A 27,329-nucleotide genomic window follows, 5' to 3' on the forward strand; every position below is an offset into this window, starting at 1 on the left:
ACCAATCCTTCCCCCCTTCCCCCCGTGTTTCCCGCGCGCTCCTGGGTATATTGTAGTTGCGTATCTCATGCCAAGCGTATCATAATCCCCAACAACTCTCTGGGTGGGGTTGAGCCTCCCATTTTCCATCTTCAGGTTTACGAGTGCTGTTGCTGTCCATTCGGCGTCGACTGCTCATTCATCTCCGGATCAGCGGGCCCCAGCATCGACGCCTCCATCGAGATGACGCTTGCTCGGCGACTGCGATGGGTAGCCGGACTAAGCATTGAAGCCTCCATCGACGCAGTGCTGGCACCTAGGGATGCAGGCCTTCTGCTTGTGTATGCCGGGAAGCCAAGATTCGTTCCTTGAGGCGAGAGAGCGTTCGCTGTCGATGTACTCGGCCCTGGACTCGTCGGGGAGTAGTGGCTAGACACAACCAGAGGTGGCGCATGGCCGGACGGGCCACCCGTGGTGGGGGAGTGAGCCGACTGAGGGAAGGCCGGACTGATGGGGCTGAACAATAACGGGGCCTGTCCCAGAGGTTGCGCGAACATGGGCACGGCGCCGGCCGGAGGCACGTGGTTCGGCGGAGGCGGGGGGACGCCGTTTTGGGCGTTGCCATTGACCAGGTTCTGAGCCAAGAGAGGCTGGCCGTCTACTGCCATCTCGCTGCCGTCCAGACCCTCGAACTCGTCATCCTCCAGCGCCTCGGCGTCGTCAACTTCGGCATCTCCATTGGCTTGTTCGGCACTTCCAGCGACGGCATTACGAGGGTCCGCCGGACGCCGAGCGCCAAATGCCGGCAGGCCGGGGAACCGCGAGGGAGAGTCGCGCAAGCCCTCATATTCGGCGGATGAGTTGAGGTATTCGCGGAGTCTCGAAACGCCGGCTCCGGAGAAGACGCAAAACACGCCGCGCTGGTGATCCGTGAATTCTGAACAATGTGACATTAGCATTTAGTAGCAAGGCAATGGCGTTTGCACCGACGTACCAGGTGGGGGTGGTCGACAAAACTCATTAAACTCTTCTCTGAGGAAGGCGGTAACTCCCGTCAGGCTGAGGTGGGTGAGACGCGGGCAGCAATTTAACAACTTGATGATGCTCTGTTGGCGGCTCTGTTAGCAAGAGAGATGCAGTGGGTTCTCGATGCGGGATGTACATGCCTTGAGCGTAAGATTGGTGCAGTAACTGAGATGAACCCTCTCGAGGCTGGAAGAGTAGTACTCGTCAATGTTGCCATTCGCATCCCGGCGTGCGCGAGGCCGGCGGTTGGCATGGGCAAGGGCGAACACAGACTCGTCGGTGATGTTGCTGCACTTGACGAGGCCGATTCTCTTGAGCTTGGGAAGGTGTGCCAGCTTCGTGACCGAGTCGTCGGTGAGGTTCGTGCAGCATCCAAGATCAATGTACCTTATACGATTGCAGGCCTGGACGAGCCGCTTGACGGCCTCGTCTGTGATGTGGCCGCAATGACCCAGGTGCAGATAGTGCAGGTTCTTACCGAGCTTCGCAATGGCGTTGACGGCGACGTCGGTGATGTTGCGACACTTGGCCAGGACTAGGTTCCGGAGACGCGGGGCGGCGTCGATTATTTTTTGCACGGCCTGGTCGGTCAGTCTGGCGCACGAGGTCAAGTCAAGGATGCGGAGATGGTCGTAGGTCTTCCCCAAAGGCAGGTTCAGGAAGGCCAGGTCGTCGATGAGTTCGCAGCCAGCCAGCCGGAGTTCCCGGAGGGACTGGCCCTTGGCAACGAGGGCTGTAATGGGCTCGTTTCCGATCTGTGCGCACTGGTGCAGGTCGATTTCGAGGATGTTCGGGCAATTGTCGGCAAAGGCCAGGATTGCATTGTCTCGCAGTTGGTGGCAGTCGTTGAGTTTGAGCTGGCGGACAGAGTCATGTCAGCCAAAGGCCCATGGCCCAAAATGTAGCAAAGTGGCGGGGCGTGCAAAGTTACCACCGCAGAGACGTCAGACTAAGGGGGGGACGAGTGATTCCAACGCGACAGGGGTAGCGGTAAAAGAGCAAAAGGAAACAAGAAATGGTACATACCCTCTTGATGTAGCGGCAGTTCTCGGCCAGCTTGATCATACTGTCGTTGGTAATGAGGCGGCAACCGGAGATGTTCAGGCCCTGCAGTCTCTTGCAGTGTTCGGCGATGGTCATGATGGACACGTCAGTGATGTTCTCGTCGCCCGAGATGTCGAGGGCGAGAAGGGACGAGCTGTTTTCCACTAGCTTGGTCAAGCCCTGGTCGGTGAGGTTCCGGCAGTGCGTCAGGGTGAGTCGTTCGACGCGAGTGCAGACGGCGAGGGGCATGACACTGCCGTCGCTGATCTTATCGGCGAGAGGGGTGGCGGCCAAGTTGAGGCGCTTGATGAAGTCGCGGTAGGCGAAGAAGGGGGTGGGAAGCTGCAACGTCTGGCAGATGGACGAGTGGTTCCTCCAGTTTGTGCACGCGGGACGATGCCATAGAAGATCGACCGAGTTCTTTGCCCAGCGCTTGCAGGTCAGCATGCAGTGGAAGAGGTCGGAGGTGCTGTTGAGCTTGGCGAAGATGGAGATGAGGATCTCGCTGGGTAGGCGGTTGACGGCGGGCTGACACGGGTCGTCGTTAACCTGCATGTCCTCGATGTTAGGGACGCCGAGCGATGACTGCGAGTCGTTGCCGGCGATAAAAAAGTCCGACTCCTCGTTGTCGGCTGGGAGAGGCGAGTTTGTCGACGACGACGAGCGGGAGTCGGGGGTGACTGACTGGGCAGCCATGATCTCTATCGAGGGGGCGGCAGGCCTCATGACGGGCGACGATGTGCGAGAAGGGCGAGCAAGCGGTCGGCGGGTCGAGGGACTCGTAGGTTTCTTCGGTCAAGGGGGAGGGGAGGGAGGAGCCGAGTCCCCGGTGGGAGAATAGACGGTTTGGACAGCAGCGACGGCGAGTCGAAGGGGTCCTCGTCGTCGTCGGGGTTTATTCTCGTCGTCGTCGTCGTCGTCTTCTCGGTTTGTCGTGTTTTGTGTGAATGGAAGGTGTCGGAGGGGACTAGATAGGTTGGAATCGACGAGGTAAATGGCGGGGATTTGTCACCAGGGCGGGCGGGCGGACTGGCGAGGGTTGGTAAAGGCGGACCAGTGCCACGAGCCACGAGGCCGACGTCGACGCTGAATCAGTAGGTACTTGACAGCGACGCCTGACCCACGGAAGGTGGAAATGGAAAGGCTCCGACAGTGGAGGAGAGGGGAAAGGCACAGGCGGACGCTGCTGACGCTGGCGCTGAGACTGGGTAGGCTGGTTGGTGAAAAAGGTACCTCGAGGTAAAGTAGTAGGTGGGTGCCTGTGTAAGGTAGACAGACAGACAGACAGACAGGCAGGAGCCGGCTTAGCACAGGACTAGGAGGAATATGGCGGGCGCAGTGTGCAAAGTACAGTTTTCAGTACAGGAAGTACCCGTGCTGTGGCTTTGGAGATGCAGAGCAAGGGCAGGGCGCGGGAGGGTTTTGTGCGACGGACGACGGAGCGCGAGGCGAAGCGAGGCGGAGCGAGGCGACAGAAGGACGCCAGTTAGAGAGAGAGGGAGCAAATGAGGGTTCTGTAGGGAGGTACAATGTGTTTTTGTTATCCTTCTTGTTAGAGTGGATGGTGATGTGATGTGATGTGATGGGTGAAACTGATCCGAAGTGTCGATGGAAGCAGAGAATGAGATCAGCGAAAGACCAGAGACAGAGAGGACGAGAGACAAGAAACGGAAGACCGGGGACGAGTTGGCGGGAGACAGAGAATTGAGTATTCGTCCGTGTCGTGAGACGCAGCCAGGGTCGTCGGGCGGCGTGTGTGATGGGCGTGTATGCAGTCGCAGGTTTTGCAATCGCAGCACAGTCTGTGTCTTGTTCTCCGCGCGCGTGTGTGTGTGTGTGTGTGTCGTGTCGCAAGAAGCCTGAAGAAAAGAGGTGAGAGGTGTGCAAAGGGCAGCCAGCATTCGTACAGCGCAGAAACAACAGCAGTCAACACCAACGCCACCAAACAAACGGCGAATGACGACGGGTCAAGGCTAAAGCCTAGTTTGGAGGGTAAGTAGGGAGGGAGGGGTAGTTTTGGTGCTGAGAGAGAGGGATCAGCGTGGAAAGGGAGGTGGCACCCCTCCGGACCGGGGAAATTCCCTCCCTCCCTGAGTCATCCAAACTGGGCTGGAAGTGGAAACCAGGGACGCCCAAGTGCTAGGACCTGACCTGAGAGTTGCGAGGTAAAGGACGGCTTGGAGCCTCCGTACCGGGTAAAAAAGTAACCGTTTGACAAGACGAGGCGAGGGGCAACACTCCTGCTGAGTCCTGCGAAGTTGCGGGTGTCCTGCGGTGCAATGCGATGCGATGCGATGCCACAGCCAGGTCGAGGTTGATGTGGATGTAGCGTAGATGTATACTTTAGCGAGAATACAGTACTGCCTTGGCCGCTGAGGCACCTCAGCTCTACTTTCGAGGCGGCGTCAAAAGGTAAAGAAAGGCTGGCTGGCTGGTAGGTAGCTGGTAGGTAGGTAGTACACGCGCGATTTCAGTGTGACTTCTCCGTCCGCCGCTCTTTTCCTCTTTCCCTTCCTATCTTTCCTTCTTTGTTTTAGATTGATTTTTATAGCCGCCCCTTCTATCAAGGCTTATCAGGGTGCAGAGCCCGGTTTAAGCAAGGTGCGATCAATTCGGAAGACAGCGATAGGTATCATGAAAGAAAAAAGGAAACAGGCTCAGAAAGTCGAGATTGGGACGGGCAATGAGGAAAGGCGGGTGGAAAACCGCCGCGCGGGAGTAGCGAAGGGGGAGGACGGGACGGGACGGGACAATAAACAATCGGGATGCTGTCGGCCAGAAGTAACTCTACGCCATGAGAGGCGGGACGTATACTTATGGGCTGACTCATTCTCTTGAGTGGGTAGGTGGGTGCGCACTGTATGAATACCTGAGCAGGTAGGTACATTAAAGACGTGGAGATACACAAGGCCACCGTAATACGTACCTCTTTCTCCTTCCCCAGGGCCTCCCTCGGGTGCGAAAGACGAGACGAGGCGAGACGGCTTCTCTTTCCCTTCGTCATTCAACAGTTGCTTGCTTACTTGCTTATTCCAAGATTCACTTTTTCCATGCCATTTTCTTATTACACACCATACACACACTCATTTCATTCCTCGCTGCATTTGCTCCGCTACAAAATTAGACGGCCCCCAATGTTAAAGCGCGTGCGGCGGCCGGCCACCGGCCACAACTCTAGCCTTCCATGCCCGAAATGCAATGCGTCGATGCACTAGTCAAATAACCATGCAGAAAAGGTCACTTCTCCAAATGAGCAAGTAACTCCTGTAAATGACTCCTGTAAATGAGCGTGACAAGCGGCCAGGAAACGATCTCTCAGCGCTTGTGTGTACTCACGGCCGCTATGGCCCGCAAAAGAGTACCTCCCTGCCTGCCTAGGTACCTAGGCACCTTCACCTGACAGTACCTACTGCACCTCCCTCCCTGACACCTGACACTTGACACCTGACACACGCCGGCAAAAGAGAACAACGTCACTGTTCTTGTAAGAAAGGGCGAAAGTGGGAACTAACTAACTGACTTGTTCCACGCCAAAATTCGATGGGAATTCGACAGATTCCAATGCCATTCCCACCTCATCAAAGGGAGATGCGCCGCTTGTACCTGACGCTACCTGCAAATCGGCATGGTTGCCAGCCTCCGGTATGTCCCTTCGTGTCCTCGTCAAGACTCGGGGGGCCTCAAATTGCTGCCATTCCTTTGACGTCCCCTTTGTTTCCCGGCATGCCTCCTTTACACTCCGAGTCCCTCTGTCTGTACTCTCGAGTGAGACGACAGGTCCTCGACGTCTTCTCGATTTGCACATGGCTCCCGCGTCGGCGGCGGCGTCGGTAACCCGGACCATCCGCCGCGTGCTGGCTGCCCGGAACGTATGGCCAACACCAACCAACCTTGTTCGCTTTTCGTTGGTGTCGCCGATATCGACAGAAAAGGGGCATTCTCATTACGAACGACAAGTAGTCAGTGCAGCAAATGATGACTTCGCCTCTTCGCCTCTCGGAGACGAGAGCCGCACTAGATACCCGGTCTCCGTCTCCGTCCCTCCCTCTCTGCCTGCGCGCTCGGACATTGCTGCCTCAGTTGCTTCAGGACGGCGTGATTCTGCATCTCGGGCACAGACAGCCTCCCACCCCATCTCGTTCGAGATTACGGCCAAGTCACAGACGGGGTCGGTTGGCGACGGTCTCATGAATCCTTCTGCCTTACGAGACGGGATGTCAGGGTCTCGGATGCTCGCGTCCAATGCGGTCCGCCTCCAAAGAGCCTAGACGTCTCCATGAACCCTCCGTCAAGTGCTGTTTCGCGATCTCCTTGCCGGATTGCACTTCCGTCGTCGCGGCCTGAAGCCCTGCTGGGGAGGTTTGTTGGGACTTTGTTAAAAGTTCGTTGATCATGGCATGTCCTGCGCCAATACTGTTTCACTCCCGCCGTCCCGGCCCAGCTTGTCAGCCCCTCGTCCTGGATCACCCATGTCACCCGTCTTGAGTCTCGCGTCCCTTTCAATGGCATAACGACGCAAGACCACTTGTTCCTCCGACGCTCGAACCAAACGGCATGTCCCGTGTGCCAGAGGCTCAGGGTGACGACGTCGGACGTCGGTGGTCGGCGGTTACGAGTGCCGGCTCGCGTCTTCGGTGTCGTAGCCATGATCAGTCTCCTGCTGCAATCTCGTCCGTGGTGTGTGTGTGTGTGTGTGTGTGTGCCCTGCAACAACTCTGACCGAGTGCCAAGCCGGCATCGAGAAGCATATGCATGCTTTCTGGCTCTCGCTCCTCGTTTTCTTCTTGTCGACGATTCGATCAAGGAAGGCGGCGGCCAGACTCCCCGGACACAGCCGCAACCGCAGTCGCCTTTCCCAGCTGTACGGGCAGCTAACTACGTAGGTGGGTGACCCCGATGACACATGCCCACGGTCTTTCGGGTCCAATCGCCATGGACACGTTCGCTGTGGGCAACGCCGATTGAGTTGAAAAGAAGCAAAGCCTGAGTGATGTCAAGAGCGGTACCCTTGCTACCGAACGTGGGTAAGGTCTGCGGGGAGAGGAGGTCGACCAACGGGCCAGGTCTCACTTTCGTTCGTCAATGAGGCGGCCGCAGACGAGGTGTTAATCGCAGTGGATAGATAGCATGTGGAATTGGTTTCTCCTGGTTGGCAGCGGCGGGGAAGCCACATTCGACATGTCGAGCATAACGCGCAATCGTCCTCGTCCTCTTGCCAGGATCCAATGGGAGGTGTGCCCTTGTGCGACGTGATCCGGGGTGACGGTCGACGTATGCATGCAAAGTCGCACCCCCAGCACGACGAACCCAATGGAGCGGCGTATGAGGGTCAGCGGTGGCTTGTGGCTCAGCGCGATATCATCACGAACATGGGGTGCCCTCACGCGTGGGCGCTTAGATGGCCACGGACGACCGACCACTCAGCATCGCCCATCACACCTGGCATCACAGACATGACGGTTTCCTTTTGGCCAACCGCCATTAGTAGGAGACGTATTCATTTGTAGATGTCGCAGGTGACGAATCCCCACCCCCGCCCAGTCTGGTCTGTCAGCTTGTGATGAATAGGTGAGATTGTTTTGTTGGCTGCAAGTCCCCCACGTCGACTTGGACGGGACACTCATCCAGACCGTCGCAAGGAAGCAGTAGCCAATGCCAAGTTCGTAACCTTCTGCATTCGATCCGACTCCGGGCATTTCCTCCCGGGCCGCTTGCACGGGCCTTGGCGGATGAAAGAAGAACAAGGGGAGAGAGGGGAGTGCCGATTTGGTTATAGACCAGCCCAGTCCCATGAGCTACAGCAAACCAGCGTCGCCGTTGAGGCGTAGCAACTTGCAGCGTACAGCTTGCAGCTCACTCTCACTCTCACTCTCACTCTCCCTACGTTGTCCGTCTTGTTGTCTCCAGATGTCCAGGGAACCTCTACATGTAGAAGGGTGAGATCTGTGGTGAGGCGGAGTAAGAGCCGAGCCGAGACTCTCACTCAGACTGTGGAAGCAGCACGGACCATCACCAGCCACCTACCTGGATTACGTACAGATACATGGAGCTAGATACCTGGGTTTGGCGGAAGATCCCGAAACGTAGCGGACGCGACGTCATTCGGGGCCCGTCTTTGGGGTGCATAGACATTCTTAGGTACCTAGGTGTCCCTGGCACAGGTGCGGAGAACGTATCCGTCCCCTGCCTGTACCGATTTGCCGCACACCATCGCCAATTGCAACTTTCCCATGCCTCGCCATGCCATCTGCACCACTGACACTTCTCAGCCTCACCAGATAGGTTGTTGTTCTCGTTGCTGCTGCTGTTCGAGCGAACGGACGTCCCTTGCGACTGGCCAGTCTGCCTGTGCACTGCAGCATCCGCACGGCCGAGTAGCCTGCCACATGACCAGCAAAATAATCGTCATACCCGTCCGGCACCGAACTCCGAATAGCAAGCCCGTCACTGGACAGTGGGACGGCTGTCCCCGCCCGAACATCCGCGCCGCCGTCTGAAGAATCAATCTCGATCCATCAGCCCACGCCCACGCTACTCCTCCGCATCTCCCTCCACACGCAAATCACGACCACCACCCGCCGCAACCACCTACCTCCACGAAACAAACACGCGCGCCCACACGCACCCACTCGACGCCCTCTCCTCTTCTTTATTTTTCTAATTTTTCTTTACCTCGGCCCTTGATGTTCCGCCCACGCACCCTCCGGGCTTTGCCCAGGGGTCTGCAGCAACCCGCCGTCCGAACATCGCGGCGCACCTTGTTCTCCCGCCAGCGCAACTCGGCGTCCCGCCCCGTCGAACGAATGAACATCAGGCAGATCGGCGAGGAACGCATGAACTACGACCGCGACCGCACCTACTTCCTCGCCGCCGGCGCCATCGCGGGCGTCATCTCCTTCATATACACGGGCAACAAGCTGCTCAACGCCCTCGCCGCCGAGAAGAAGCGCAACGCCAACGCCAACGGAACCGGAAACTCCGGCGGCTACCAGCTCGATTCGTCGGTGCCGACCGAAACCTTCACGACCGAGGCCGGCTCCAAGCGCAAGGTCGTCCTGCACGACGACGAGGGCAGGGAGGTGGTGCCCACGGGCAACAAGACAGTACCCAGCTTCCCCCGGACCATTGATCTGTCCCTGAGCCAGACGCACCGTGACCCGGCCGCGCCCATCGCCGCCTCGGTCCTTGACGCGGACGGCGTCGAGTATACCCTCGTCGGCCTCGGCATCCGCACCGTCACCTTCCTGGGCATCCAGGTCTACATGGTGGGCCACTATGTCGCAACGGCCGACGTCGCCAAGCTACAGCACTACCTCACCAAGAAGATCAACCCGATCGCGACGACGCTCGTGCCCTCGGAGCGCGACAGCCTCAAGGCGAAGCTGCTGGACCCGGTCGAGGGCGAGGAGACGTGGTCGGCGCTCCTGCAGGAGGTCGGCTGCCGCAGTGCCTTCCGCATCGTGCCCGTCCGCGACACCGACTTTCCCCACCTGCGCGACGGCTTCGTGCGCGCCATCGCGGCGCGCTCGTCGGCCGACAAGGACGCCTACGGCGACGAGGCGTTTGGCCAGGCCATGAAGGAGTTCAAGAGGCTGTTCAGCAGGGGCAAGGTGCAGAAGGAGAAGGAGCTGCTGCTGTGTCGCGACGAGAAGGGCGCGCTCGAGGTCGTCTTTGACGACGGCAGGAGCTTCGGCCGGCAGACGATCGGCAAGGTGCAGGACGAGCGCGTGTCGAGGCTGCTGTGGCTCAACTGGCTGGCCGGCCGCAGCGTCGCGTCGGAGCCCGCGCGGCAGAGCATCATCGACGGCGTCATGGAGTTCGTCGAGAGGCCCGTCGGGACCGTCGCCACGCAGGTCGTGTAAACAAAGAGGGGGAAAAAACTGAAAAGAAAAATGATACCGTGGTAGAGGCTGTAAAAATAACTGTAAAAGATTACTGGATCTTGTGTACCAACTAGCAGAGAGTTGCCAGGAGGGGAGGCGACTCTGTAAAAACCATTTTGAACGCTGATTCTACTTGCATAGGACCAGACTGGATCCAGCAGTCAAGATCAGTTACACATTCACGATAAAAAGCTCAAGAAGGGAATCATCAAATACCACTAAAGTCTGCAGCAAGAGAACTCTCGATCATAAAGGCAATGAACCTCAGGGTGTAGGTAGGCCTTTTGACATATAAGGGGTCCAATCCATACTGTTCTACAGCCTCTAGCTTGCAATCCAGACAAAACCACATCTTAGCTGCACACAACACCAGAGCAGCCACGTCAGAACATTCTGTCAAACATGGGTAATCGAGAAGTTTCCTCAACCATGACCACATTGAACTTGCACCCGCTCTCGGTCAGGCCCCAACTGCCATTCTTGAGCAGTTATCTCACTCTATAATCCTCAATGATGGCGGCTGTCTGAGCAGTCGCAGACAGCTACCGAACCTCACGGGGCGACGCCTGAATAAGGACGACCAAGTCAAGGCGGTTGTTGTCACAAGTTTAATAGATATCTTTTGTATTGGAGACGTTCTAGGCGCCGCAGGCCTCTATTCCATGACCTGCGGTGGTATCTCGACATGCCCACGCTCCTCCCAATCCAATACGGCTTACAGCATCGTTGAGCTACAGCTTGGACGGCCTTCTTTTTTGGTGGCGACGCGCCCGTCAGTCAGCCTCTCATTATCTGCTGTGCGAATGCCTTCTATCCCATCGAACAACAACGACAAGGGCGGGAAGGTGTTTTTGCCTTACGCCTTGAGGGCGCCGGCCTCCTTGAGGAGGTTCTCGAGCTTGCCGCCCTTGAGCAGGTTCTGCAGGTCCGAGTTGCCGCCAATGTGCTTCTGGGCGATGAAGGAGTTGGGGACGGAGCGCTGGCCGGTGATCTCCTGGAGGGCATCCTGGATGGCGCTGCCGTCGTCTGCAACCGGTTAGTATGCGATTTAAAAGGTGATATGATGCGCGCGCCCTTGCGGTGACGGGGAGGGAGAGTAGGCAAGGGGAAAGAAAGGGCGAAAGGGGCAACTCACCAATCTGGTCGAGCTCGAGGACGGTGTAGTCGGTGTTGAGCTCGTCGAGGGTGGACTTTGTCTGGCGACAGTAGGGGCAGTACGACTTGGAGAAGATGACGACCTTGTTGTCGTCGATGAGCTGCTGGACTTTCTGCTTGGTGGCGGCCATGTTTGCGGGTGATGTCTGGGCGGAGGAGAAGAGGCGTCTGAAGAGGAATGCCATTTCGGGGAGGGGAGAGACGGCGAAGGAGGGGTGGAGGGGTGGTGATGATATAAATACGGCACAGCCAGCGACGGGGACAGGGACGGATAAGGGGAGAGAGTGGTGGGGTATTTGTCAGTGGGAGGAGGTACCCAGTGCTTGTGTAGGCTATTTAGGTAGGTGGACGAATTGGGTACAGTGCACCGCGGGGGGTTGTTCAGATGCGCAGGACGGGGACTTGCTACAGAGACAGACGATTGCGGTGGGCGAGTTCGGCGCCGAGTGGATGATGCAATCGGGGATTGAAAATGGACGATTTTTCTGGAAAACGTACGGCAGAACGCCGCCCTCTAACCTGTCTGAGACGGGGGCGGGTTTTTTTTCTATGGAATGGGAAAGCCTGGGTGATTTGATAAGCAGGCGGTCAGTGTGAGACCGAGGTGAGCTGGGATGGGCTGAGTGAGCCTGTGGCGCTGGTTTATGGAAGACACAGGTTTACATCAGAAGGACGACTGCTGTTTGTCAGCTGGAAAGGCAACTCTGACCAATGCCCCGCGACACGTCTCTGCTGTTGCAAACACCTAACAAACTGCGGACTGAGAATCAACAGAGAGTGACTACAAAACTGTCTGTACCTGGTGTGGAAGGGACTAGACAGGCGAATAAGCTCATGTTGACGGCGGCAAGGTTCGGGCAAGCTTGGATGTGATGGGATGAGATAAGCAACGTAGGCAACGATAAGATAAGGAGGGACTGGACCCTGGAACAGCCTGGAACAGATGTACAACACAGATACAGATGCCTAGGTCCAGTGCAGTACCTCCCATCCTTGGTGATCATGGGATCTCCCTCAGGTTCCTCTCCTCTCCTCGCCCAATGCCTACAGACAAAACGCACGATCGCTGTATCATGTGACTGGGTGTTGCGGCTGCACAGGGCGAGGAGGGACCGATCTATCCGAATCACTCGCAGTCTCCAGATACCCGCGCCTAGCGCCCGACGGGTCCGTCCTCGGGCATCATCCACGCGGCGTAGCGCATGTTGCACGTTGCGAGAGGTTCACGATGCAGGCTGCGCGCAGCAGCAGCAGCAGCAGCTGGGTTTGGGTTGGTTCCAGTGCCCCCCCTGCGCCTGTAATCATGGTTCTAATGCTCCCAACCGCCCTGCCTCGGTTGCTCGCCTAACCCTTAGGACACCTAAAGGACTTTCTTTACCCCCAGTTCCTGCTGCCGTTTGCCACGCTGGCTTACCCCGAGTCGCTGTCGTATCATGTACAAAAAGTATATGCTGAGAATTACCTAACAGCAGGATGCCTTCAACCAGTTGAATACGCGTTGGAAGATGGAATCGTCTAGAAGTAATAATAGCGGGGACTGATTCTTGTGTTGTTTTCACCAAGTCGGTTTTCACAAGCTCTCTGGCCTTTGTTAAATGCATGTCAATAGCTTGCTGCCGTCAGCCGGGTGAGATTGTTGATCCTGATCTTGTGTCGAGTCGAGGCCACGTACAAATAAAAATAAGCCGCCGTCCATCGGCCCGGGTAATGACTACGGCCTCCGCTGCCTTTCCCGGTTTTCCAGAACATCTTCCTCCCTCCACATCCCACATCCATACTCCATTTCGCCTTGTCGACACCACCAGTGGCCACTCACGACGCGCCATCGTCCCCGACTTTCTGCCGTCATCCTCCCGATTCCCGTCCCATAGGGCCACCTCTCTCGTCTCTTGCAACTGCAGCTCTGCCCACCAAACACCACACACACAAACACACACACAGTGACACACACACATACACCACGCGCAGACAGCCGCATCCCTGCCTGCCCGCCGCCTGCTCACCCTTACTTCCCATCCCCCAAGAAGCTCGACAGCGCATTGCCATTCTTTTCAGTCCTCTTTCGAAAGCCTCACATACGCCACCACCTGTATCCTTGACCCAGGCCAGTGATCGTCCACGCCAGTCTCGCCGACACCAGGCCCCCAACCCGCTTTACTGCATCAGATCAGTCAAATCGAGCCCTCCAAAGGACCTAAAGGACCTGAGCAGAGCTTGCGCTTGTGCGTCGTTGCGTTACTGCAGAACGGCCTGATCTTCCAACCCCGCGAGTCGGGAAAAAAATCCAGACGAGGGCATCCCCACGTTCATCCCACCCCTCTCTCCCCGTCCCGCCAAACCACCACCCGTGACGCACGATACGAATCGCTACCATCGTCGTCGTCGCCTTTGCCTCACCTTCTCCTCCTCTCCCCCTCCACCCCCTTCCTTTCCCTTCCCACTTTTTCTTTCCCCCGGTACAGCGTCCTTAGCTTTAAGGACCGCCTACTTCCGCCAAGGTGGCTTCCAGTCAGCCTTTTCTGGCATCTTCTGGTGCCCTTTCCAACATCACCGCACTATTGCCCACCACCTTCCAAGTCTATCTCGACAAGTCCATTGCCAGCCTGGCCAACGTTATCGCCAACTACTCCCAGTACGTTTCCGACACCACCGGTATCGACCCGAACCTCATCCTCTACACCACCATCGCCTGCATTCTACTAGCCGTGCCCTTCACCATGTCTCGATACGGCTGGTCCACGAATCGGGATCAGGTATCCCCCTACTCGTCCACCCTGAGCGGCGTGCCCGACGTCACCGACGAAGACTTTAGCTACATCACCACCGAAGACCTCCAGTCCGCCCCCTTGGGAAGCTCCGTCCCCACGAGATCATACGCCCACCAGCCCCGATCCCGCGGCAGTGCCGTCCCCGAAGACGATGTGCTGCTCATCAAGAACAAGGGAGTCACCTATCCCGCCCACTTCCCCGCGTACGCCATTGGCGACGGCAAGCTGCGCGTTCGCGACGTCCGAGACCGCGTCGGTGTCATGCTCGAGCTGTCGGATCGCCGCGTGCGCCGTACCAAGCTTCTCTACAAGGGCCGCCAGCTGAAGGAGCCCGCCGCGCCAGTTCGCGACTACGGGGTCAAGAACAATAGCGAAGTCATGGTGGTGCTGCCGGACGGCGAGGTCGACGCCGACAGCAGCGATGACTCGGACGAGGAGATGGTCGTCGTGGCCGGCGACGGCGCCAGCGCCGTGGGCAGCACTGGCGGCACCGACGACGGAAAGAAGCGCCGCAGTAAGAAGAAGGGCCGCAAGTCCAAGAAGCGCAGCAGCAACACGAGCCCGCGCGACAGCGCCTCAAATCTTGGCGTGCCCGCCCAGGACGGCCAGCGACCGTCGTCCCCGAGCGGCCAGGCCACCGGCCCTCACGCGAAGCTCGATGCCATCGCTGCCAAGTTCGACGCGGACCTGCGCAAGCCTTGCGAGGACTACATTGCCTCGCCCCCTACGGACTCCAAGAAGAGAGTCGACGAACACCGCAAGTTATCCGAGACGACGATGCAACACGTGCTCTTGAAACTCGACGAAGTCGAGACAGAAGGTGACCCGGATGCCAGAGCCAAGAGGAAGGCACTGGTCCAAGATGTGCAGGATGTGCTGAGGCGTCTCGACGCAAGACTTCACAACTGAAGAGGATATCTGACATCGCGTGCCCACGTTTTCTACGACATGACTTGGTTGCAAGGATCGGCCAACTTCTTTTCTAGATGAGAGCATATGCGGAGGATTTTGTTCCAGTTGGATTGCACTTTTTTTTTTAATCACAGCGAAACTTGCATCTAGAGGCATGCCGCAGAAAGCGGATGCGTTGAGAATGGTAGTCGGGCTAGGGAATTTGTGTTTGCTACGATATGCCGGGGATCTGAGCAGCGAGAGAGACGTACTGCATTGGGTAAAGATCCCAGGAAGTAGGGGGACAGACCGAGAGAGGCGTCGTAGACAGGAATGGCAAAAGCAGCCCCAAGTTTCTGGGATCTTCACTCCAAGCAATGCGCACATGACACCCGTACATCCGAGGCGGCCTGGGATAGCTTCGTCGCCAGTCGCCGTCCAAGCAGGGCTGCAGAGTGAGTGACGTTTGCGCGGCGTGGCCTGGCCCGTGGGGATGATCCCAGTTTGGCGCGCAGTGGACTTTGACGTCGTCGGCTTAGTCAACAAGTTTATCGGCGTGTCTGTTGTGGCTGTGACTTTTCCGTGTCGATTCTGTTGACCGTCAAGGTGAAACCCGCCGATCGGGGTTTGGCCGGCCGCGGTACCGACATGGTGCCCCGCCAGTCAGTCCGTTCAATGCAGACAGACCGAGGTGAGTCAGCAAGGTGAAGACAGCCCGCCAGCGTCGATTCTGGTAGGTAGGTCTTTCCAGCCCTAAGCTGCCTGAGGCCCCACATCGAACCCTCGCTTGTGGCAGAAAGCGCCTTGCCCAACATGGCTAGCGCATTTGTCGTTCCAGCCGTGCCATTGGGGCATTTTGTGTGTGCGCCGTCTAAATTCCTGCCCGGAAACCCAGCCCAGTGTGCCCCCCGAATTTCAAGATTGTCGCGACGACCTCTTTGCAAAACTCACCCTCCGACAATACTAACCCCAACGGCAGCACTCCAGATCTCTACAGAGGCACCCGACCTTCGCTCAGAGATTTGATACCCCCTCACCCTTTTCCTTCTTTTCAGATTTCAAGGAACAGGAACGATGTCGTCTTTCGAGTCGGTGGTGAGTTCTTGCAGCGTGCAATTCCATTCCGTCGGGCGGTTTTGGACGGAAACCCGCGGGCGTTCGACGATGGTGGATTTCGATATCCGGTGTGTTTGTGTGCCGGCGGGCAGTCGAGCTGGGAACCCGCGATGTGCGATGGACTGCGATACACTCGACCACGACCGTCCTGCCTGTCGCTGTCGCTCGTTCCGACTCGACCGCCTGCCTCGACATGCATCCGAATCAGCTCGCCCATCGCCGACCGCGGGATCATGAACATGGACACACAGATCGCTGACTCGGATTCTCTTCGCAGGTCGTCATTGACGGCAAGGGCCATCTCCTTGGTCGTCTTGCCTCCATCGTGGCCAAGCAGCTTCTCAACGGCCAGAAGATCGTCGTTGTCCGCACCGAGGCCCTCAACATCTCTGGCGAGTTCTTCCGCGCCAAGCGTATGTCGATTCCCATCCACAACCATCGCACCCAGTCCATCAAGAGGAGGAAGCTATACACATCGAGAACACGATGGCGGAACCGATGAGACTGGGGGCACTGCCGAACCGAATCGAACCAATACTGATGAATGGCTATAGTCAAGTACCACGCCTACCTGCGCAAGATGACCCGTTACAACCCGACTCGCGGTGGTAAGCCAACACACAAACATATAAATCCGGGCTCTGCTCTGTCTCCTAGATGAGATATCAACTCGAGGACATTCAAATGTCTGACCTTACGCACTAGGTCCCTTCCACTTCCGCGCCCCGTCGAGAATCTTCTACAAGACCGTCCGTGGCATGATCCCCCACAAGACCGCTCGTGGTGCCGCCGCCCTTGAGCGCCTCAAGGTCTTCGAGGGTGTTCCCCCTCCCTACGACAAGCAGAAGAAGATGGTCGTTCCCCAGGCCCTCCGTGTCCTGAGACTGCAGCCCGGCCGCAAGTACTGCACCGTTGGCCGTCTCTCCCACGAGGTCGGCTGGAAGTACCAGGACGTCGTTGCCAGGTGGGTTTTCTCCACGGGTCACCATACTGTGGCTCTTGGACCATCAGCGTTGTTATGTACTGACATACATACAGACTCGAGGAGCGCCGCAAGGCGAAGGGTGCCGCCTACTACGAGCGCAAGAAGGTCGCTCAGCGCCAGCTCACCGACGCGAAGAAGAACGCCAAGGTCGACCAGAAGACGGCGCAGGCCCTCGAGGCCTTCGGCTACTAAACGTGGCCGACAAGTCCCCTTCGATTTGTAATTTGGGTTGCTGCGGGTGGACGGAGGAGGAGGAGGAACGAGGAGGGCTTTATTCCCCGTTGGCCGCCACGCCACCCCCACCACCATCCCCCGCGGTAGTCTGAAGTTTTGTTACAAAAGACCCGGAGGGTGATTTCTCGCGCATTTCTGTCCTCTTCCTCGCGTTTCCTCATTAGATTGGCGTGGGCGGTTCATAAGGGAAATTTCTTCATTTGCTGATGGCACACAATGGGCTGGTCATTGGAAGGGGAAAACAAAAGATGATTTCGGGGGGGAACCGGAGAGGAGGACAGTGTTGGTTTTCTCCCGAGTGAGTCGAGAGACATTATTCTACGGAAAGCCTTCGTCCTGTTCACCTACCCGCCCGCCCCCCGCGCCGCCGTACTCGGTGTTTTCGGTCCGGTTCAACCACCCCCTTCTACTCGCAATAAGTCACCAACAACAACACACAATCAAAAGATGATTCATGTCCAATGGGCTTACTTGTAATGATGGTGGTTTTACTGCAAAAATGGGGTTCTCTGGCTTCTGATTATTATGGGAATTGATATCACTTCAACAACACAAAACCCGACCGATTCTGTTCCCCTCCTCTTGGTCTCTATTATCTTTTTTTGTTTTCCCCTTGCCAAAACCCGCGTCTCCCTAGTAGAACAGCCATTACTCCCAGATGAGGCGATCTTCGAAGAGAAGGACAGGAAGAGAAGAAGAGTATGAAGACAAAAGAAAAAAAGGAGTATACCACGGCATTTGGGAGGGAACCTTGGCGAGGCGTCTTGTGTCTAGAGAAGAAATTGCATTGCATTCACAAAGATGCTTGTGTGCGCGGATGAGCTACGTGAAGATGAGGGCGAAGCAGTGATGATGGCACCAATGGTGACGAGTGACGATGGATGACGCTATGCGAGATGCAGCGTGTGACAGTGTAGAGAGAGGATGTGGGCATGAACGTCGTAGTAGCGGAGCATATTGTGCGGTCTTCCTCCGGCTGGCCATCAAATCATCTCGCTCACGAGACCGAAACCCCCGGGCTGTCCACTCCACGCCGGCTCGCCGGGGCGACGTGACAAGTTCGCGACCCGACGCGTTTCGTGCGCCCTATCTTACGTGAACTCGCCCGTCGGGGGGAGACGCCGCTGGGGGGCTCGTCGGCTTCCCGGTACGAATGCACGACCAGCTGCGCAATGGCGGCCGTTAATGGAATGCGGAATTACTGAGGCGGGTGCTTCCTAAGACGTAGGTTGGTGCACCAAGTCGTGACAGAACGTCGCTATGGTGCAGCAGCGCTTCGCTGAGGATGGTGCTGCGCCGCATCTTTCATGTGATACGCCCCCGGCTGGAGCATGTCACCGTCTGGCTGTCGCGGCAGAGAAGGAAGGGGAGGCTCATTTTGCAGCTCGGAGTCAGCCCCATTGCATCGTGCGCGGATTTGGCATAGGCGCTATATAAACCCACCAAAAGTCGTCTATTTTAACAATGGGCGATTGGTTTAGTGGTATAATGACCGCTTAGCATGCGGTAGGTCCAGGGTTCGATTCCCTGATCGTCCAAATCTTTTGTCTCCCACAAATAGGTCTAGAATTCTTTTTCCCCTCAGTGGCTTGGATTATAGCATAAGTGGCCGTTCGCTCTGGTGGTATTGTCGCACGGTTCTCGCCGCACCTAAGGTTTTCTTTTTCAGTTTAGGTTTCTTAGGCCCGGCAATTCCTGCTGCGGTTTAAGCCTTCATGAATCCTTCCTCTCTCTGTGCTGTTTGTTGACGGAAGGCGGGTGGTCTGTGCTTTGACTTCACACTCATGTCCGATGACAGCCTCAAGAGCGATGAGGATTAAGAAATAACATGTCTTTGCCCTCAATTAGTACAGCAACACATGATATTCATTCGGTTGTTGCCATGGATTCCACTGCCGTCCGTTGTAATGTTCAGGAGACTGGCGATGACGGACGCACCGCATCTTTGCATCAAGTCACTCAGCATACAAATGGAAATGAAAACGATGCAAAAATGAGAGAGAAAAAAGAAAAGTAAGTCAACAACATTGTTTACAGCTCTGGTTTTGATGGAAATGAGTTATCTGAGGCCTCAGACTACTAGCCAATGACTTTTTTTTCTGACCCATATCCTCGCGCAGAGATTTCGAGGAGGCCTCAGCAGTCGTCGCGCGGCACGTCAAGCTGCTGCGCGAGTACAACGAGATGAAGGACGCCGCGCAGCAGCTGATGGGCATGGTGGCCGAGAAGAGGGGCGTCACGGTCGGGAGTCTGTACGAGACGGGCGAGTTCGGCGTCGGGCCGAAGGATTGATGGGCTCCTCGTGATGGGATTTAACTGAAGGAGGACAAAGACAAAAGTAAATTGAGAAAATACAATCGCCGATACGCCGACCCTACTCCATTGACCAAGGGAACTCCGAAGACCAATTCTCGTATGCTTCTGCCCAGATGGCGTCCCCGGGTAGACCGGGGGTCTCGTCATCGATCCGTAGTACCTCTCTGGTTTCCTCAAGAGTCGAAGCTGGAAGGCGATTGAGGCTCGCCTCTTCCGCGTCATCCTTGCTGGCTTCGTCATCGCTGGTTTCGTTGTCACTATATTCGTCGTCACAGTCTTCGTACTCGCTAGTTTCGTACTCGGTAGTCTCGTCATCATCTATTGCCTGAGCCGTATGTCCCTCAAGCTCCTCACGCCGCTTTGCGATGCCTTCTGGGGTTTGGTCCCATTGCAGAAGAGTTTCGTCCTTGAGAAGCTCCTGGTCAGCTTCGGTCCAAGGCCGGTGGGACCTGAGAAGCTTCACAACAATATGGTGACACTCTTTACGAGCAAACTCGATGGCTCGAACATATTGACGACGGCCGCTGCCGCAGGTTTCGACCCCCGAGTTGAGAAGCAATTGCACCACGTCCAACCTCCCATGTTCGGCCGCTCCTTCTAGCGCTGTTCGACCAGAGACGGCTGCTCCCGGTGCGTTAGGATCTGCTTGCAAATCCAGCAACCTTTTGACAAGACCGTAGTACCCCTTGATAGAAGCAGCTTGAAGTGCGGTGACCCCGGCATTTTTACCTGGGGGTTCGTTGATGTTGGCTCCGAGTGTCCTGAGTTTCTCGAGCAAAGTGTTGTCTCCTCGTTCTGCTGCGGCCTGCAACGGTGTTCTCAGTGAACACACCGTCCGCAGTTCGTCGTCGGGTATGGTTTCAGCGAGATCTAGATCCAGAGACAACATCCACTGAGTGATCTTATGTTGCTTGGCTAATATAGACCTTGAGAGAACTCGAGAAGTCATCCTTGTTCCATGTCTGTGTAGGGTTTGGAGAATTTCAAGGCTTTGGGGAATTTCAAGGCTTTCGAAGCTTGAAATTTCCGTATTCACGAAAGAGGGCGCTTGATAATCATGTCGCAGTAGAAGTTTGAGATACTCCAACTGTCCGATACCTATTGCGTCTGTAAACAGCGACAGATAAGGGACAAGATTCAATTGGACGCTCCTACGCCAATTGAGGTAATCATCAGGCATGTTTAATTGACGCTGAGACGCCCAAAGTCGAAGTGAGTAGGAAAGTGAGTCCGAACGGCAACAAGTTGTTGGATGCAGACCGGAAGTCAACATAAGCTCCGAAACCTCAAGTAAATCTAGCTGCGCTGCCAGGTTCATGGCTGTCCCAAGCCATGTGTCGTTAATCACTGGTTTCTTCGCATACTCTTCCATTATGTGGTGGATGATGGTGAAGTTCGAAGTAGTCCTTGCAACAAAAATAGCAGCCGACAAAGCAGGCTCATCGACGGCTTGAGGGTTGGCTTCGATGATCCATGAAATCAAATCGACATCTTCTGTCAGAATAGCTGCCTCAAGAACTGAACCATATTCAGTGCCTGTGGCATCTCCTAATAGAGGTCCCTTTGTTAGAACCGCATCGATTATACTTTGCTGGCGAGACCGGATAGCCATAGCCAACTCCCCGCCTACCAGCCTCGCACCAGCAGCCAGCAGAAACAACACTGAATCCGTGTTTCTGCCAAGTATGGCCGCTTGTAATGCGGTCTTACCTAGGCAATCCATCGTGTTTCCGCGAACTAAAACCGATTCCTCGACTTCCACTGATGCGGGGAGGTTGTAGATTGCAGTGGAAGAGTGACACAAGTTGATGTCAGCTCCTGCATCTAAAAGCTGACGAATGCCATTGATGTCGGCAATGAAAGCAGCGCATTGGAGGGGAGAGGCGAAGATCAGATTCTCATCAGCCAGTATTGGTGGCGGATTGAGGTCGACCCCTAACTCTAGCAAGTGGTTGACTACTCGACGAGAACCCATGCACACAGCTGCAGTTAAAGGCGTCTCTCCCTGTCTGTTTGAGATGTTGAGGAGATGGCGCTTTTCCGATAATAACTCATACGTAAACGCGCTGTTCGATTTGATCGCTGTGACTAATAATCCCGATACCGATGCCGGGATTCGGAGGTAGTTCCGGAGGAGCCCAATGATATGCTCGGAAACTGGGCAAGCCATATCTGACCCAAATTCTTGACATATCTGATCGATCCAACAGGAGTCTTCGTGATCCTCCGTGCGCAAGTCGCAGTTCGACAGAAGATAGACAATAGAACGTTCCGAAGCCGAGGCTTGTCTCTTCCACCTTCGCAATGCCGATGAAACCATCCCTATATTTTCAACCCGGGAATCGGCTCGGAATTCGCTAAGGATATCCATTAACTCTGTGTCGTGCACCATTACCGCGTATTCGAATGCTCTGTGCGGACCGATGTACCACAAGTCATAAAGTGTATCAGGTAGGAGTTGATTGACATCAACACCTAATTGAAGCAATTGCCGTGTCAATTTGAGCTTTGATCTCTGAACAGCTTCTTTGAAAATACGGTTCAAGGCTGATTGCAGGCTTAATGGAAGCGTTGCGAACGGTTGCGTTGTGAATAAATCCAGTACGCGAGATCTTTGCATCATGTCTAGCAGTAATCCAGTAATTGCGGACTGCTGATCCTCGTCTTCGACTGAGGTTGCATTGGTGAGAAAATTGTTGGTTAGAAGGAACAAGAGAAGCTCGAATGACTCTGAAGTTATGCTAGCTGACAGCGGGGATAGAAGAAGGCTTTCAGCACGAAATACGTGATGTTCCTGGTGCATTGCGGGCATAATCAATGCAAGCGATTGCATTGTGTACTGAAGCTTGCTTGTGTGACTGAAGAGCTTGGGATGATCTTCGAAAGCAAGAGAAAGCAACTCTTCAACTGGTAAACGAATGTCGTGGCGGGATTGGGGGAGCATTCCAAGGTTGAACTCTAGGTGATGATGCAATTAGCATCAAGCAAGGTAAGACAACAGAATCTACAAATATTGCGCATACCTCTGAGGAAGTTTGTTGCGAGTAGCCAGGGAATGTTTTGTGTTTCCCAAACTTGTACCTCTGCTGGCGGGGACGGCGTGCAGATGATCAAGGACAAATCTTCTGGTGAAGGTGGTGCCTCTGGTGTGAGTGATAGAGACAGTTAGCCCTTGATTTATCTCGCAGAAAAACTCCTGAGAGGGGTACAAGCAGCTTACTTCCCGTGAATCTGTCGAGGGTAGACTCGATGGAATGGCGGCCTCTCGCCTTCTCAACAGTCGCACAACGCAGTGGAATGCCCGACAGATAGACCTTGCTCTCTTTGCTCTGGAGGCGTCGCTTGCGTATCCTCATGTCGACGTGCTTCCACTCCATGCTCGTCATGTTCTTGGCCATGTGCCATTGCCGGAGTTTCGACTCTAATTGGGCCTTGCTGCAATCATCATGTCAACCCGGCTGTCGCATGCGACTTTGGAAAGCTCGAGGCCCCCGGAGGAACAAACTAACCTTGGACGAAAGTTGTGAAAGGTGCTCAGTATGGTGACGACATCCTTGAGACTCTTGTCCTCGAGGAGGTAAAGCTTGCGGATGATCGGCTGGACACGCGCCCATTCCTCCTCCTTGAACATGGCGCTGCGGCGGGAAGACATGTTGGTAGGTGTTGGTCCGAGATAGGCAGAGAAGACTTGCAGACTGTACGTTGACCCCAAAAGAAAAGCAAAAAGGGTTTCACTTGGCCGAAGGACAAGCCTTGAAAAGTACTATATCGAGGGATCAGTCAGGAAGCTGGGGCGGATGATGAATCGTTTGCATCAGGCTGTGTTGGTGCGGGTGATTGTCGTATATGTAACCTTCAGCACACTCGTTTCTGATGACTCGTCTGATTGGATCATGCCAGAATCTCATGCTGCTGGTTGCCTGTGATCCTGGGCATTTGCGCACTTAAGTGAAGGCGGTGACTTGGTGGTTTGCGATTGGCCACTGCCAGAATCTGGTCTGCAATAGCTTCGGTCTGCGAGTAATATCCATTGCTGGTATGCAAGCTAATGCTTACCGACGCCTCCTCCATGCAGGCTGAGTGAGGCTTGTCAGAATGCCTCTAATGACATTGACTGGTTCGCCTTATGTTTGGGATACACGGGCTCAATCACGCATACGAATACATTGTTCGCTTGGGCACAAGTAGAAAGTCAGATTTGGAACAACAAGTGGAAAGGGAATGTATTTGAGTCTAGTGTCCACGACGTGGAAGAAGTCATTTTGAGTATGTACAGCCATTACAAGGTCATATCATGGTTTCCCGAACAGTGTCTCCCCTGTCGTGTGTACAATACATCACCCGCACACTACCGCCTCTCTTCTTACAACCTATTTCGACAACCAGGCGACGAGAGCGTCGTGGAACTCCTCGGGGTGGGAGATCTGGGGCGCGTGGCCCAGGGCGGGGAAGGTGTGCAGCGTCGCGTTGGGGATCTGAGCGGCGACGGCCGGGCCGAGGGCGGCGAAGTTGCCCAGCTTGGCGGCGACGTCCGGGGGCGACCACTGCTTGCCGATGGCGGTGTTGTCCTTCTCGCCGATGAGGAGCAGGGTGCGCGGCTTGACGAGGGGGAACTCCCAGCTGACGGGCTGGGTGAGGACGAGGTCGACGATCTGGGCCTGGTTGAGGGCGTAGGTGTCGGCCTTGGAGCCCTTGTAGACGTTGACGAGCATGTTGACCCAGGTGTCGTACTCGTCCTTCCACTCGCCGACGTAGTAGGTGGCCTGCTCGTAGCCCTTGATGGAGGCGTAGGAGCTGGCGAGCTCCGACTTGTAGTTGTCGTCGATGGGGAGGTAGGGGACGCCGAGGGCCTTGTAGTCCTCGAGGCCGACGGGGTTGACGAGGACCATCTCGTCGACCTGGTCGGGGAACATGAGGCCGTAGCGGGTGGTGAGCATGCCGCCGAGCGAGTGGCCCATGACGGTGGCGCTCTCGATGCCGAGGGTCCGGAGCAGGCCGTTGGTGTTGGTGGCGAACTGCTGCAGCGAGAACTGGTAGCGCTCGGGCTTGGACGACTTGCAGAAGCCGACCTGGTCCGGGGCGATGACGCGGTAGCCGGACTGGGCGAGGACGCGGATGGTGGTCTCCCAGGTCGGGCCGCAGAAGTTCTTGCCGTGGAAGAGGACGGCCGTCTTGCCGTTGGGCTTGCACTTGGGCTCGACGTCCATGAAGGCCATCTCGAGCTGCTGCAGCTGCGAGGTGAACCTGTACAGCTTCACGGGCCACGGGTACGTGAAGTTGGAGCCGTTGAGGTCTTCGGGGAACGACTCGGAGTTGTCGTCGATGACGCCCTGGGCGGACACGAACGCGACGCCCGCCGCGGCGAGGGTGGTGAGGAGGGAGAGGACCTTCATTGTGACTGACGGACCCCTTTGGGAGAAGGGTTAGCTATGCGTGAGAGGTGAGAGATGAGGCATTGTGATGAAGTGTTTGTGCATCATAATCGACAAGACGATGGAGGTGAGTAGCCCCAATCTCTGTTGAGATGCTGGGCATTTCATGATGGAATGAGAGTAAGACAAAAGCCTCTGGATGCTGAAGTGGTGCTCCCCACCACGCAGGAGGGAGCTTCAGACGAAGAAGGATTGAGATGAACATGACATGAAGGAGAGATTGCCTATCCGTACCTTTGATGACAAACACACAGCCGAGAGTTAGACAAGAGAACCCCGTAGACGTTTACGAGCAAAGGGCCAGCTTCTGGTGCGTGCGAGGGGACATGATGTATTAGACTTTGGGCCTAGGATGGGATTGGGCGCCTCTTGTTTATATCACAACACCGAGAAAACCGATGGGTTAGCCGGGAACCAACACCAACACCACACCAACAACAATAACCACCTGCGGTGTTGGAGCCCATGGTGGGTATGCATGGCATAGCTGCACGGGAAATGGAGAAGGGGGAGGCGAGGAGGGGAGCGCCTCACAGGGAGGGAGAACAAGGTCAAGGCCCATAGGACTAAGGAGTAAGACAGAAGCAGGTCATGACGCCGTGCCTCTTTTTGGCCGCAGCAAGGCGAGATCCATACCAAATAGCTTCGTCTTCAGTGGCCCGTTCCATCGTTCTAATTTCCGCTCCAGTGGGTCGGGCAGCTTCTCTGCTCCGCTGGGGAAGAATGCTCGCTTCCCCCCCACCCTCGTCGATGGTTCGTGTTGGATGCTGCGCCGTCCGAGCCGAAGATTACTTGAGGATACGGACCCGGCCCGGCCTCGCTCGGCTTTCTTCGGCGGGGGGTTTTCCTCAGATGAGAGGGCTCCAGATGAGTTGTGCCACCTCTGTTAATACGTCTGCCTCTCTGCCACCCAGTCGGCCTGTGCATGACAACATAGTTGGCCACTGGTTGCTCGAAGCACACTAGCGTATGCCCACGCTTCACATGGCGAACACGCGAAGGAGGACTGAGCAGCGTAGCATCGCTTCCGACTCTGTTGGTTCAACAGGGACTTGATGTGCGCGCGACCCCCGGCCAAGCCCCGGTCTGGGGAAGCATGTTGAGATCATTGACTGAGAGTCTGAAAGGCACTAATGGCTGGCAACAGAGCGCGTCGGCCGGGAATAACGGGACGTGAGGGAAGGCTGCAGGGGGGGCCAAGAGCGTTTTCGGTGTTGGTGACAGAAGGAGAGGGCATGAGAGCGCACACTGCTGGGATGTTTTGTACAAAGAGGCAGGTCTCTGGTAATCCATGTTCTTGGCGAGAACACAGTCTGTAAGTACCCTAAGCAGCTTCGAGGAGGGGGGCGCTGTGTCTTCTTATTGACGTGCGTTGGACGGTCGAGACAGAGGACAGAGGAAGACTCGGGGGGCGAGCATGGAAAGAAAGATAGAGAGAGAGTGTTACACAAGTCTTGAATCCCCCACCAACGGATTTCTTCATCACACTTGGTGCATGTTGCAGATGAAGGTTGCAGCAACTAATGCAAGACTGCAAAGTCCGACGACGTTGCCTTTACCCGTACGACGAACTGGATCAGAAGCCCCCTATCGTTTGCCTACGAGGCAGACATCTGGATGCCAGTCAGTAAGTAGGTGGTCAACGTGTGGTAACGGGGAATTGCCCCTGCTGTTAACCAGCCCGGGAGTCATCAGGAACCATTGCTCGTATTCCTTCGGCTCCTCATCCGCTCGGGGCCGGGCTGTTTTTGGGAGAGAGGGGCCCTTTTTTTCTTCTCTTCTTTTTCCTGATGGGCAAAATTCTCCCAGGCCATCGTGACATCGCGCGGACGACCAGCAGCCTTTTTCGATTTAGACTGCAGAAAGCTCATTTCCAAGCCGGGGCAGACGACCAGGGTTCCCGCATCTTTAGCGCTTCATCCCGGCTACCCGAGGCCGGGCCACCGTTCTGCTTCTCCAACGGATGATGGGGGAGGAGGGGAGAGAGAAGATGGGAAAATGCCTCAGATGGGACGCGTCTGGCCGATGCGATGGTGCCCTACGAGGTGCTTGTCGGGGGTTGAGGAACAGCGCAGCCGTGCCGCCGGGGACAGTGATGTCTGTGGCGTATTCTATATACTGGTTTAGACAGCAGATCGATGATGGGAGGACTCGTTGCTTGCTCTTGTGTTAGTGTTGACTAGGGTCTTCTCACCTCAGGCTCGTTATCTGTCTCATACTGACGGTAAAGAACTGCTGTCTGTTGGAGGATAACCCCCAACGAAGACGACGGGTCCAGACCTTGAAGCCCTGAATGCCGCATATTTTCCACAGGGAAAAGGGCTGAAAGAACGTGTAATGCCAAGCTCCATCACCTGGGGGGGAGGAGGCAATCCGCGCACACCACCCGGCGACCATCCCCATCGCTGCCCAGAGAGGAAGCTCGATGCCACTGACCGAGAGCTTCATCGAGGTGACTTCATGGACGAATCTCGGTGGCCAAGCCAGAGATGAGCACAAC

At 56.0% G+C, this 27,329-nt stretch overlaps 10 protein-coding genes across 10 annotated transcripts; 5 read left to right on the forward strand and 5 right to left on the reverse strand.

Moving 5' to 3' along the window:
• Positions 1 to 137: 137 nt before the first annotated feature.
• CH63R_13368 (F-box domain-containing protein) lies at positions 138 to 2,775 on the reverse strand (the record flags this gene model as incomplete). Its single annotated transcript, XM_018308342.1, has 4 exons — positions 138 to 916; positions 974 to 1,097; positions 1,182 to 1,862; positions 2,032 to 2,775. 4 exons carry the CDS (start codon positions 2,773 to 2,775, stop codon positions 138 to 140), a joined length of 2,328 nt encoding a protein of 775 aa, XP_018152759.1.
• Positions 2,776 to 5,693: 2,918 nt separating this feature from the next.
• CH63R_13369 (uncharacterized protein) lies at positions 5,694 to 6,317 on the forward strand (the record flags this gene model as incomplete). Its single annotated transcript, XM_018308343.1, has 1 exon — positions 5,694 to 6,317. One exon carries the CDS (start codon positions 5,694 to 5,696, stop codon positions 6,315 to 6,317), a length of 624 nt encoding a protein of 207 aa, XP_018152760.1.
• A 2,415-nt stretch (positions 6,318 to 8,732) lies between these two features.
• CH63R_13370 (Chalcone-flavanone isomerase) lies at positions 8,733 to 9,911 on the forward strand (the record flags this gene model as incomplete). The annotated part of the gene is made up of 1 exon (XM_018308344.1): positions 8,733 to 9,911. The coding sequence occupies one exon, from the start codon at positions 8,733 to 8,735 to the stop codon at positions 9,909 to 9,911; it is 1,179 nt and encodes a 392-aa protein (XP_018152761.1).
• An 877-nt stretch (positions 9,912 to 10,788) lies between these two features.
• On the reverse strand, positions 10,789 to 11,272 carry CH63R_13371 (Glutaredoxin; the record flags this gene model as incomplete). The annotated part of the gene is made up of 2 exons (XM_018308345.1): positions 10,789 to 10,958; positions 11,068 to 11,272. 2 exons carry the CDS (start codon positions 11,270 to 11,272, stop codon positions 10,789 to 10,791), a joined length of 375 nt encoding a protein of 124 aa, XP_018152762.1.
• A 2,532-nt stretch (positions 11,273 to 13,804) lies between these two features.
• Positions 13,805 to 14,764, forward strand: CH63R_13372 (BAG domain-containing protein; the record flags this gene model as incomplete). The annotated part of the gene is made up of 1 exon (XM_018308346.1): positions 13,805 to 14,764. The coding sequence occupies one exon, from the start codon at positions 13,805 to 13,807 to the stop codon at positions 14,762 to 14,764; it is 960 nt and encodes a 319-aa protein (XP_018152763.1).
• A 1,056-nt stretch (positions 14,765 to 15,820) lies between these two features.
• CH63R_13373 (Ribosomal protein L13) lies at positions 15,821 to 17,039 on the forward strand (the record flags this gene model as incomplete). Its single annotated transcript, XM_018308347.1, has 5 exons — positions 15,821 to 15,841; positions 16,140 to 16,275; positions 16,417 to 16,470; positions 16,568 to 16,826; positions 16,901 to 17,039. The coding sequence occupies 5 exons, from the start codon at positions 15,821 to 15,823 to the stop codon at positions 17,037 to 17,039; spliced, it is 609 nt and encodes a 202-aa protein (XP_018152764.1).
• A 1,870-nt stretch (positions 17,040 to 18,909) lies between these two features.
• CH63R_13374 (Duf1337 domain-containing protein) lies at positions 18,910 to 19,373 on the forward strand (the record flags this gene model as incomplete). The annotated part of the gene is made up of 2 exons (XM_018308348.1): positions 18,910 to 19,094; positions 19,202 to 19,373. The coding sequence occupies 2 exons, from the start codon at positions 18,910 to 18,912 to the stop codon at positions 19,371 to 19,373; spliced, it is 357 nt and encodes a 118-aa protein (XP_018152765.1).
• An 82-nt stretch (positions 19,374 to 19,455) lies between these two features.
• CH63R_13375 (ankyrin repeat protein) lies at positions 19,456 to 20,286 on the reverse strand (the record flags this gene model as incomplete). The annotated part of the gene is made up of 1 exon (XM_018308349.1): positions 19,456 to 20,286. One exon carries the CDS (start codon positions 20,284 to 20,286, stop codon positions 19,456 to 19,458), a length of 831 nt encoding a protein of 276 aa, XP_018152766.1.
• A 2,069-nt stretch (positions 20,287 to 22,355) lies between these two features.
• On the reverse strand, positions 22,356 to 23,049 carry CH63R_13376 (Ankyrin repeat containing protein; the record flags this gene model as incomplete). The annotated part of the gene is made up of 3 exons (XM_018308350.1): positions 22,356 to 22,540; positions 22,618 to 22,832; positions 22,907 to 23,049. 3 exons carry the CDS (start codon positions 23,047 to 23,049, stop codon positions 22,356 to 22,358), a joined length of 543 nt encoding a protein of 180 aa, XP_018152767.1.
• Positions 23,050 to 23,767: 718 nt separating this feature from the next.
• Positions 23,768 to 24,790, reverse strand: CH63R_13377 (Alpha beta hydrolase fold protein; the record flags this gene model as incomplete). Its single annotated transcript, XM_018308351.1, has 1 exon — positions 23,768 to 24,790. One exon carries the CDS (start codon positions 24,788 to 24,790, stop codon positions 23,768 to 23,770), a length of 1,023 nt encoding a protein of 340 aa, XP_018152768.1.
• Between the last annotated feature and the right edge of the window lie 2,539 nt (positions 24,791 to 27,329).

This window comes from Colletotrichum higginsianum, chromosome 9 (assembly GCF_001672515.1).
Source record: "Colletotrichum higginsianum IMI 349063 chromosome 9, whole genome shotgun sequence".
NCBI lineage: Eukaryota > Fungi > Ascomycota > Sordariomycetes > Glomerellales > Glomerellaceae > Colletotrichum > Colletotrichum higginsianum.